Source organism: Seriola lalandi, unplaced genomic scaffold (assembly GCF_002814215.2).
Source record: "Seriola lalandi dorsalis isolate HSWRI2012SDOR001 ecotype SW California unplaced genomic scaffold, Sedor1 jcf7180002054981, whole genome shotgun sequence".
NCBI lineage: Eukaryota > Metazoa > Chordata > Actinopteri > Carangiformes > Carangidae > Seriola > Seriola lalandi.
The window spans coordinates 1,071,017-1,083,528 of record NW_019525661.1 but is presented as its reverse complement, the minus strand read 5'-3'; the positions used below and the strand labels follow the sequence as shown (position 1 = coordinate 1,083,528).

Below are 12,512 nucleotides of genomic sequence, written 5' to 3'. Positions count from 1 at the left end.
ATATAGCCTATGTCAGAATAAACTGGCATATAACCACTCAACCATTGCAATAGAGCAATGCATAACCACATTCAGCACAGACATAATGGCACGTTAACCTCTAAAGTAAGAAGGTTGCTGGTGCTAGCACTGCTAAAGTTAGCCACTCTCTACGAACCAATAGGACATCGTTCACCTGCAGAAGCTGTGATGCTAATCAAATTGTGCTAAATTCTGACTGTTTTCTGACAAGGCTAAATTTAAATTTCTATTTAATCGACAGGGAAATTAATCATTAGGAAAATTCCTAGTCTTATACAGAGAGCCTTACAAGTAAATTATACATGAGCAGTAATTTAATCTCAAAGTGGGTGCAACAATTTTTCTTCAATCCAGCAACTTTAATTTGATACTCGCAGGGTAGCCTCGTGGTCTGAGATACATACCACATAACTGCAATGTTCTAGGTGCAGATCTAGCCCTGGACCTGTCCACCTGTCTAACTTTCAAATGCATAATGAAATAATTAAAGTTCACTTACTTTTTCTAAACGCACTATGAATGTTTAATGGCTGTATTCAATAAAGACATGGAAGGGATACAGAATAATTCATTGTGTAATATTAGCTTGTTGTTGTTTACTCTTGGGACTTAATGAAGATCAGATCAGTGCAGAATACCCTGTAGCTTTTTCTTGCCACTGTGTATCCATTAGCATACACAGTTGGACTTAATACTGTATGTCTAAGGCCTCTAGTAGTAACTGAATTCTCATTAGGGCCACGTATATCGTAGTGCTAAGTTGAGTCTGGTGCTCCTGATGGATGTCAATTGTATATATTCTAATGACATTGTGCAGGAGATGATAAAAATAAATCTAATGGCTTTTATTTATTTCAACCTTGTTCATTGCCGCCAATGTCTATTAATTCCAGCACTGTCCCCTTTCCAATATAGTTTACACTGCTGCTGTCAAACTAAATGCTTAGGCATTGAATTAGTTGTGGCACACATGTATTTATCATTGTCTTTATTAAATGTATATTTATTCCAAGAACCCAATTCCCTTTGGGGATCAAAACAAGTTCGATCTCGGTTGAACTTACCCATGTTGGATAAACCTATCAAATATACTGTCTGTATAGAAAAAGGTTAATGAACTGTGAAAATGAAAAAGCCAATGGACAGCAGACCCTACCTGCTAATGATCGCCTCAAAGGAATTTTCATCACTTAGGGCCCTATTTCACACCCAGCGCAAAGTGCAGCACAAGTGTCTTGGTTATTTTAAGACTGACACAGTTGTCATTTTCCCATCCATAGCCAATGTTGTTTAAATAGCAAATACACTTGTATTGTTGGTGCATTGTTATGTTGAGGCAGCAGAAAGTGATTGCGTGATTGACCAGCAAACACAGTGGTGCCGTATTATATGTAGTATACATAGGCGGGCGCACAACGTGTCTGTTATGCACAAGCAGAGTGAGGGGAAAATGCACATAGATCTTTGGATAAGTCATGTGGAACATTACAATACAGCCTCAGAAGGTCAAAGCTTCTTTGCAACATGTTGTGTGTTGTATAACTTTGTCATGCATCATGGATGTCGCTTACATGAGGCTCTGCAGAGAAGCTTCTTTCTTACAGCCTGGTAAATCCTCCACAGTGTTCCACATTTATAACCTAAATGTGTCCACAGTTTCATAACAAACTGAAGATTTATTCACACTTCTCATCATATAACCTAAAAGATGTCTAATGTTGTGATTTGTGTTGTTACATCTCTGTAGATGAAGTATGGCACGAGCTGCACATCAGCCATCATTTACAAGGGGCTGTATGTAGAGAGTAGGAAAAGAGTAGTTCAAGGCTAACACACAGGCTCCCAGTGCATGTTTGAGAGCAGAGGGTGGAACTACCCAGTGTTAGAGCTGGAGTGAGTGTGTATTGCCAGTTAAAAAATAGTGAAAAATTCCCATCACTGCTTCCTGAAGGCCAAGGTAACATCATCAAAATGCTTCATATATCCTGCCAACAATCCAAAATACAGACGATGACTGGTTCAATATCATATATGACAAAGAAGACAAAGCATCCCATTCTCACATTTTAGAGGCTAAAGGAAGAAATTTGCTTGAAAATTAAATAATAAATTGGCTTCATGAATCAGCTAATCATTTGGGCTTTAACTAATCATTCAGAGAAGAGTTCTTTCACTCTGCTTGGGCTGTTGTACATGTTGGACACAAATATACAGTAACATACTCACCAGTGTGATTATAAACCACATCGGTAATACACAGCATGTTCCATTCTTTCCTCATCTTCTCTACCAGTGCCCCCACATCTGTCCAGTTGTAGCTCCGACCACCTGGGCTGAACTCAGGGCTGAAGGTCAGCTGGTCGGCTAAAGAGTAACAGGACCTGGACTCTCCGAGAGTCTGCAGAGGAGTTAAGTGGATCATGGTGTATCCTGGAAGAGGGCAACAACAAGGAAACAGTTACTGAAACACATTATACAGCATTAATAAGGCAACATACTGTGTAATACTAACATTAACAATAAGGTGCATTCTGTATGGTGGGAAACCCTGATCAGGGATAACAGCCATAACACCTGGAGCTTTGTCTTTCTCTACCTGCGCTCCACTCTCATGCATTCTCTTCTAAAAGTGTGAATGTCATCAACGATAGAAGGAGAATTTTACTACGCTTCACTCTGGGGGTGCAGCCTTATCTGAGGTAGAGTTAATATGGTGAACCACATTATCAACATGTGAGAACGCACCATCTGTGGTTGATTTACTGACTCACTCTGGAGGACACTGTCAAATTCAATCTACAAGTGGTCAGACACATAATATAAAATCACATGCACCAATAATAACACCAGATCTAAAATATGGCCGTGATTATGTGTAGGCCTTGTAATATGCTGTATTAAATTAAAAGAAATTGTTATATTTCAAAATTCGCTGGCTTGTCTATATGAATATTCAATTCACCAGCTACAACGATTCTGTCAAAAAAAGGCATAATAATAGAAGATAGAAACTCAGAGAACTCAGATAAAAATTGTGGGTCCGTTCTCAGGACGACCATAGATAACTATACGCAGGGTTTTACTTTTAATTCAGAGGGCTATGACCTCAAAACTAGTAATATCACACACTGTAATGGGACAGCAGTTAAAATGCTACTACTCCATCAACTCGACCATTTGATCTGGACTGACTATAACACTCATTAGAAAGAGGCAGAAATCCTGTATCTGGCATTGATCACTATGTTGCAGCCATGTCTCTGTTATTTGAAGTAATAAAGTCTTGTTTGAAACTAATTTTGCATTGAACTAGACACAGCTTTACTGAGGTACTATGGGTATTTAAGTCCAAGTGTAAGATTGGAAGCATACATAGCAAACATAAAAGTGGTGATTAAAAGTAATCCAAGAGGAAGTAGGGAAGAATATTATCTTATTCTTTATAGAGGTTGAATAAAAATGTAGCAGATTTCAGGTTAACACTCAGAGAAACCAAATCCTGCTAGGTTGGATGGTGGGTCCAGCTGGGTGGGGCTTGTGATTGCTTTGTTGTGACATCACAAAGTTCCAGAAGTCCTGACGGCTGGTTTTTAAGGCTCAGTTTCTGAATACAGGCTGTGTGCATTTAACTCATTGTAAGTTATAAGCACTTTTGAGTTGAGATGATAAGTTGATGTGTTTCTCCAATATTTTTTATTTTCCTGAGGCTACCAGGCTACTATCCACTCAAGGACTCCGCTAATTTGTATGGCGTTTAAACAATTTCCACAAAAAAAAAAGAGCACACACCTGACTCCTTGGCTACTCTCAGTCGAGCAGGCCAGTCATCTAAGTGTCCCAGACATTTGGACAGGTAGGTCTGGATGGTGATGCAGTCTAATGGCAGGACGTGGTTGTCTGCTCCAACACGAAGAACAGGATCAACCACGATGTATCCTCCTCCTGACCGCTCTGTGTCTCTGCAACAATCAAAATACAGTGTGTAATAATAATAGTAATAGTAATGATCAGCAGGATCTGGATCAGGTCCAATCCAATATCTTTTATCATGTTCAGTTAAAACATCAGAAACCCACAGGGCTGTGGTGACGTGAACTCCAAGAACCAAACATAAAATCAATAGACAGCACCTGTAACTGCGTCATATGTACAGTTTCCTGTTGTTTATTAATTACAAAACAAAAAACAAAATATATTTACAAAATTACAGTTAACACCGCACTGCACTATGTATCCATAAAGCAGTATTTGCCTTTACCCCTGCCCACAATTCTCCTGTGGGAGAGGAGCAGTATTAATATTAATATTCAGTTTCATTGTTTTTCACTCCAAAGAGATCCCGCTGACACATCATCTTTATTTCATTCAACACAACGCAGAAATCCACCATATCCACAGCCGTCAGTTATGGCTATAGAAAATTTTTCTAAGTTTTGTTTTTGTGGTTCAGTTCAGCTTCTTGTGGCCGAAATGAGTATTACAAATGCAAACATTTCAAAAAATCCTGACGTGCAGTCAAATTAATTTTTTTCTGTGTAAACTACATCTGAGGGGCAAGTGACAAAAAGAGATCTCTCATCTTCTGTGAGAATAGTGAAAATATATTATACATAGACGGACATTTGACGGAGTTGTATAAATGTGCAAAATAACGTTTATCTAGCGGAGAAAAAAAACAAAAACAAAAACAAAAAAGCGACTGCTCCAGTACCGATAGCAGAACCGTTAAGGTCAGAGCTTATTGATACTGCAGTCTTGAATAATGTAGCCTCGGGCCCGTTCAATACCGGGGCTCGGTACCCATCCCTAGTGATCTCTGGGGAGAGCACTGAAATTAAGCCACAGCAGTGCGGAATGGAGAGACTATACACTGAAAATCAGATATCTTAGAACTAACTGATATCAATTTACTTGCTTTGGTTTTGTATTTTGCCAGAGCTGAGTTTATTGGAGCCCCCTCTTCATTTTGGAAGGAAACTACATTATATCACTCTAACAGTAGGACATGTTGTTTTGTTACTGCATTTCCATTTGTATCAGTCATAGATTATTGTATGGTGGATTCAGTTCCAGTCACAGATCAGTCTGTGAGGGCCACATAATGCTGCTGTATGAATGAACAGTATGTAGTTGGTTATCAGGAGGGTCTTACCCACGTCCAAAGTAGTACTGATAGGAGCCAGCTACTTTGAGTTCCAGAGAGCAGAATTTATCAGAGTCATCCTCCTTCCCTGTTGGGTAGCTCCACGGTAAAACACGGAAGTTGTTTCGTTCAAACTTCTGTCCTTCAGATGGGTAGTTGGTGTGCACTGTCACCCTCCTGCCCTGAAGACTCGGACCCAGACGGAACTGCAGTTCAAAACCTAAGGACACAGATGTTTTGACCATGATATACACAGAACATGTTGTTATTGTTGTTACTGATGCAATATATCAAATTAAAAGACATAAGATAGAGGTGAACGATGGTGGACTTGAGAGAACATTAAGACAATTTATGATATTGAACAATGTAGTTACAGTAAAGGTGTGGGAGGCTACACTTATTTAACAAATGCAAGATAAGATGTGGTGGTTTATGTGAGGTGTTGTGTGTGGTTGGCACATATGCATCTACAGTATGTGTAAATAGTAAATGGACTGCACTAGTCTAGCAGACTACAATTGCCACATTCACCCATTCACACACCACACAATCAGAGGCAATTTGGGGTTCAGTGTCTTGCCTAAGAACACTTTGACACGCTGACTACAGGAGCTGGGGATCAAACCACTGACCTTCTGATTTGTGAACGACCTGCTCTACCTCCTGAGCCACAGCAGCCCGTAAGTGTAAATGCAAGCGGGAAGACCAATGTGTTACAATGATGAGAAAAAGAAGGAAGATTATTTTTAAATAAAAGGAAACCAATAATAATAGTGATAATAATAATAAAGATAAAGGGAGGTGGAGGTGCAATTTGCAAGCGAGCCCGCGGACAACGTCCCCAGCCCCAGAGGCAGCGAAGTGCATAGTGTCACTATGAGCAACATACCGACATATAAGGACATTTAAATCCTAAACACACTCATACCAAGACACAGCTCTGCTACTATGATATATACAAAAGGAATACCTCACACTCCAGCCGACACACATACTGAGTCACGGTGGGGTCTGTGAGAAATGTCAGACTTCCTGGGCCTCCACATTTGGCTAAATATAGTCCAGTTTAATACGCAGCTCCCAAAATCCCTATCAGGTTCAGAGTGCTGTAAATGTCAAGTGGTACACTTCTCTCCTCGACACAACTAGCTGCTCCTTCTTCAGCCAACACACACACACACACACACACACACACAAACAGACCAGACTCCATATGTAATCAATGTATTCTTCCAGACACATTTGGAGAACTACCTACATCAGGATTTCAGTAAACCAAGTGTGAGGCCTCCAAGTTAATGGTGGTGTTGTTTGTTAGAGAAGATAAAACCACCAGTGACAGACTGAAAATGTGATTGAAGATGAGCAAATGCAAAGTTTGAGACCAAGAGTCCAACCTGCCTGCTTTTCTTCTTCTCTAAATTTCATAGTATACATAAAACACTAAAGTATCCGTGCATCATTACCTCGTCAGAAAATATTAAAAAGTGGTTGTGAAACACAGCAAACACAGTTGAAAACCAAAGATCTTCAGTGTTTAAAGAAGAAAGAGTCTGACCAAATCCTGGAAACCAGGGATCACTTTAAAGTTAAAGTGTAGTGCTTCATCCTACATTTTTGGAGCAGTTTGAGAATCATTTTGCAGATTTCAGGAAGATGACTTCAGTGTTTTCAGTGCTCAACCAAAAACATTTGGACCTTCCTGGAGCTGAGGAGAAAATACTTTCTCTGCCACAGTTGTATTCTGAGGATGTATGTGAGCCAGAGGAAGTAGAGGAGCTTCTCTGGGCAGTCTATGGATCTTGACACTGTTCCGGCATTTCTCATTTCCTATGACATGCATCATGCAGATCCATGACTCTCAGTGATGCACAGAATATACAAGACAACTGTAGTTTTAAGGACTGAGACTCATCAAAACATACGTATGTTCATGTATGAACAAGATCAAGACTTTGACTTTGTGCAGTCATGCATTATGACTGCACATTTCAAATTCAATTAAAATTCTAGATCTTTGTTAATGACACATCACATGTAAAAGCTATTGAATACTGGCAATAAATATCTACTACATGCAGCTTCAGTCTAAAAGATATCATGTAGATATCCATGTTGGCTGCTGCAGTAGAATCCTCTTCCATAACACTACACACAAGAACACACAAGAGTTGTGAGTAAGTGTAAGCAGCCCCACTCTTGTTTTTGAATAGTCATACAGAGATTCAAAGATATTTATGTAAAAGAGGCGTTACCTTGTTCAAGTCTGAACAGCGTCCTCTCTAAATTCTCCTTGTCGTTGAGCATTAGGACTCTTATCTGCTTCAGGTGTTGTGGTAACATCTTGAGAAGATCTCTCGAAAGTTAACTGATCCCCGGCCTCCTGCAAAGATGAAAGAGAGTTGTAAAAACAATCTACCAGTTTCAAATAAGCCTATTGCTGTGGCCTGCTTGCTGTGAAATTCACGGCCACACTGTGGTGAACTGACAGTAGACACTCATTCAAACATTCAAACTCAGTCTCTGCTTTGTCCAATGCAAAAAATTCCTGCTGCACAGGATTAAAACTGTGTAGATAGAGAAAAAACAGAAGGAAATCCAACCCACTGCTGATCGCTCATAATAACTAATCAATAACATTGATTGACATGGTCAACAGACCTCACATTAATCTTACCTACTGAGGTTACACTGGTTGAACTGTTGTCGTTGAAAAAAATTAGTGCAGAAACCCATGGTCAAAAATGATGATTTTCAAATTTGATTAGTAGTTTTTATTGAACCCTGGATGTCCTTACTTCCTTGTTACAATCCAGAGTTGTTTCTGCCAGTCTCATTTCATGTAGCTGGGCCAACATAGGTACACAAGTATCAACAGTTTATGGTTGGGTAGTGTTGCACAGTGTACTGATGCTAGAATGGTATTGCAATATCCTGCCACTGAAAATGGTACTATGCATCATTTCATTGGTAACAATGCTTTGAGAATGACAGTGTTTTAATAAGAGTGTGTGCCCAGTGCTTTGGCTGGACAGGGCCAGCCCTATAAATGCAAATGTCCATGACTGAGTGAGTGATGAGGTTACACCATTGGTCACCCAAATGCTGCATGACGGAGTGATGAGGTTACATCATTGTTGGCTGGCTGAGTTTGACTTTCCCAACAGCCGCTGTTCTTTCAAAATAAATTAGTGCAAACAGTTTCTATTACTTCATCACAGGGAAGTGTACAGCCACTGTTGCCTTAAGTGAGTTTTTTTTCACAAAAACACTAAGCAACAAATTTAATGACTGTTTGGACAAACTTGAGGTACTTTCCATAGAAGAGTTGCCAGTTTTGTCCCGATAGCGAGCGGTTGGGCTTTCCATCCTCAGGTACACCTCTCTATGCCTCTCATTCAGTTGCTCACACAGCCGCTGACAAAGACGTGAATGAGCTTCTAATTTTCTCTCTGAGTGATCATTTTACAGTAAATATTAGTTACTTTAGCAGCAGCAGAGCAACAGCTTCGAAGTGACTGCTTGTTAACATGTAGTCTTAATGGACCACGTTTCAGTCACTTCGAATTTATTCCATCGTCATGAAAACAGAAACAGAAAAAATGTAAATGAGAACAGCTTTATTGTGAATTCAGCTGCATAAAAGTACTGTATATATGAGCTGAAATCAGCTCAAGACTGAAACCAGCTGACAGTAGGCTGAAACCAGCTGACACTAGGCTGAAATCACCTGACACCAGACTGAAACCAGCTGATACTAGACTGAAACCAGCTGACATTAGACTAATGTTGCTTATATTTCTGAACACTTCATACACCACTCTCTATGTTAGCCTATTGGATTATGGGAATACATGTTGCAAATGACTGTGTGTACTGTTTGTTACCTTACACTGCGCAGAATGAAATAAAAAAGAACAGGGACATCATAATATCTGTATCATAAACATGGATTGCCATGTCAGTGACTCAATAGACACTCTGTACACTCACATGAAAATGTTTTGATGCATTAGAATTAAACTGCATGTGCAATCATTTCTTTTTTTATTGCCAAGGACTTGCTGGAACTCCATGGACCCCTAGGGGCCCTGGAAAGCACTTGAACAGTAGTTAGAGCACAGTAGCAGCCATACAGTAGCTCAGATGTACACACAGGACCAAGTCCTGCAGTCAGTTTCAGTCCACAATCACTGGAGCAGGTTAACGCATCCAGAGTCACTGAACTCCAGTGGAACCCTCCCTCTGAGTCTGCGCAGTGCTTCTGTCTGATCAAGACAAGGTCAGGAATCCAGCCGTTAATGTCACACTACCTATTTATAAAACTCTTCCCAGCACTCTTCAGTTTGCTTGGCACTTTGGGTCCATACCGACACAAAGTGACAAAGAGAAACACAGACGTAAAATCACGGACCAGATGACGATAGATAATTATTCGCCACGGTGATGCAACAACCTCCAAAACTGCCGTCCCGATTTCCGTTCAAAATAGTCATAGATTAGTTTTGCGTTGCTTTTTAGCAAACACTTTATTCTCTACAAAACATATTGCAGACTCCAGTTTAATTGTCAGTAACCACTTAACAATTCGGCAAAGGTATAGTTTAACAAAATCACCTTATTTCACTAAAACAACGTTAATAAGTTGTGATTCACTTGGTATTCATACAGTCACCTCTCGTCAGAACGCACTGTAGTGGGCGGTGCCGTCAAGTTGGAATTTTACTGAAGAAAGTAATGCACGCTGGGTTGATTTCTAACTGGAGAATGGGTATTGGATTATAATAAAGTGTTTCATGTGGGATCATTAGGTACGTTCTTGATGAACCACCATAACGTTAAAAGCATTTGTTAACCGACAGAGTTTTCAATGGTTATCAACAGTCGTTGTCTGAAACAAGCCAGAATGTATTTCCCCGATTTACTGTGTAAAGCTGAATGACCAAGCGCAACGTCAAAAGCGTTAGGTTAAAATTAACGTTGTTAACAGTTAGCTAAACTTACTTTACCTAGCTAACGTAGCTAGTAGTTCATCCCCCGACTTGCCAGCCGCTAGCCGGGGACAAAACTCCTGGAAGCTTAATATTTGACAACACTACACGACAGTGCAGAAACATGTGTAAATGTGCATTGCCGTTCACCTGTCAGTTGTGTCTTCAGTCCGTCACAGCAACAGGAGAACAGTTTGCAGCGAAAAACAGCTCGCTTTTTCCTGGCTGAGCAGTGGCTGAACGGAGGGGGCGTGGTCTGCAGACCCGGAGCTGCTGTTGGGCCGTTACCGTAATAACCCGAGTGAAACAAAATGTCGCAACGTCTACTGTTATTATGTAATTTTAGATGCATGTTGAATGGAATAATGGTATATGCATTCTTAAAGGTTGTTTATGCTATATGCACAGTTAATTTTTTAAATTTTTATTATATTATTATTCATTTTAGTTATTATTTAGAACTCCACTGTCGTAACATTTTTTCCTGAGAAATTGACAGAAATGTGGGGGGGAAAGCCCTATCTTGTAATGTTAACAGAAGTGATGAAATAAATGACAACAATTTATTGGAAACTGCAGCCATAATGCTCACAAAGAGCATTCAGTTGCATAATTTCTGTTTCTGTTGTACCCCCCCCCACCACCACCACCACCACCACACGCGCACACACACACACAAATAGACAAAGCAGTTACATAACCTGGCACTGCAGTGCAGTTGTTGAGGCAGAGAGCAGCCCTCCAGGCCTGTACTGCCAGAGCCCTGGCTATTGACATAACGCCAGGCCTCTGCATTACACTGACATAGATCAGGTAAATGAAAATGAGTTTTCATGTAATCAAATTCCTGTAACTGATTTAACATTATATTACAGTCAGCATCTCTTTTTATATGCATTTACATTTTTATCTTTCAACATCGCTTCCAACCATCGGAGCCCAGCCTTGTTCATTAAGATTCAGTTGATACATTTGATCAACAATACTGACATTGTTAGACATAAATCTGTCATGTCATTGTCTATATTTTACATATTTAGAAAAAAAAGAAAAAATGCCATTCCATGTATTTATTTCTTTTGCAGTTTGAGGCATCCTGAGCATCCTGGGAAACTGAAACTTTTAGTTGAAACCCACACTGATCAAACAAACTAAAACATTAGCACTGACAACTACCATGACAAATATCTACATAGACTCACAATAAACATGAAATACGTTTGAAGAGGAAGTTCAAAAAATGTCTTCTCCTGAAACTGTCTGTGTCTGTGACAGTGAGCCACTTCCAGTGAATCAGGTGATTCAGAACTCTTTCCTGATTGGAGAAATTGGAAGTGTTACAACTGACCCATGTTACAACCATCCCCAGTCTCCCCTATACATTGCAGTGTGGAATTGGGACACAGTGTTTTGAAGTAGCATTCAATATATTTTCATATGTGTTTGCATTTGTTTTGTGGTTGCATCAGGGGTGACAAATGGAGCAATGGACAAATCAGCAGTCTTCTTATGAGACACAGCGTGGTTGTTATTGTTCTGATCTTCTGACCTTTTTAGTCTCAGTATTGACAGCTGTCATAGTTTGAGACAACGTCCCTCTTCTTTGTTAGATGATATACATCAAATGTTTTTATTTTACCTCACAATGACAAAATGCTTTGCTCATTTGTTTATGAATAATAATTTTGTGAAAAACACTGTGTCACCAAGATTGATCTCTGTTACAGTCTCAAATAAATTCCATTGTGTTTATTCAATATAAAGTTTTATATCGTTGTTCTAAAGAAAAGTAAACAGAAAACAGAAAGTAGGATAACTTCATTCACATATTTAATTCCACTGTTAACTGAAGATGTTCACCTTTCCCCTGATTTACCACATGATGGTGGTAGGGGACCAGAAGTGAAGCTGGGAGACAGCGACAGCAGCAGGGCAGGAAACACTTCAGTCCATATCATTTATGATTATGATTTATTTATAATTCTTGCATTTCACAGTCTGTAAAAGAAAGATAGCTGACAAGAGGGCGACTTGGTTATAGCGGTTCAGGTTCAAAGATCTCTGTGTTTACAAGTATCAGGTGTAGGGAGGTGACCCACTTCTATACACTGACCCTGTGTGCTGAAGTGCTGAGGGTGACTTTGACCTTAATAAACCCAGTAACAACACGGCCACATTAGCCAGTCCAAGCAAACTGAACAGACGAGGAACACATTCCTGAATTCATCTATCAAAGGGGCTTTGACTGAAACAACTCAAACAAATATTTGTGGAGAGAGTGATGTGACTGCTCTTATGTGGGATACATTAACAATTTCACAGCTGAAATCTCTATTTACCAACGCTGTGTTTAA

General features: G+C 39.8%; 1 protein-coding gene across 2 annotated transcripts in view; it reads right to left on the bottom strand.

Annotated features, from left to right (window-relative positions):
- Positions 1 to 10,426, bottom strand: part of agla (amylo-alpha-1, 6-glucosidase, 4-alpha-glucanotransferase a) — a 36,148-nt gene extending 25,722 nt beyond the window's left edge. For both annotated transcript variants that reach the window (XM_023398240.2, XM_023398241.2), the window contains exons 1-5: positions 10,309 to 10,426; positions 7,423 to 7,550; positions 5,174 to 5,384; positions 3,811 to 3,980; positions 2,248 to 2,451 (exon numbers count right to left, since the gene is read on the bottom strand). In XM_023398240.2, coding sequence (XP_023254008.1) covers positions 2,248 to 2,451; positions 3,811 to 3,980; positions 5,174 to 5,384; positions 7,423 to 7,510 — 673 coding nt within the window. In that variant the 5' untranslated portion in view covers positions 7,511 to 7,550; positions 10,309 to 10,426. The remainder of the gene's footprint in view (positions 1 to 2,247; positions 2,452 to 3,810; positions 3,981 to 5,173; positions 5,385 to 7,422; positions 7,551 to 10,308) is intronic.
- Positions 10,427 to 12,512: the final 2,086 nt, after the last annotated feature.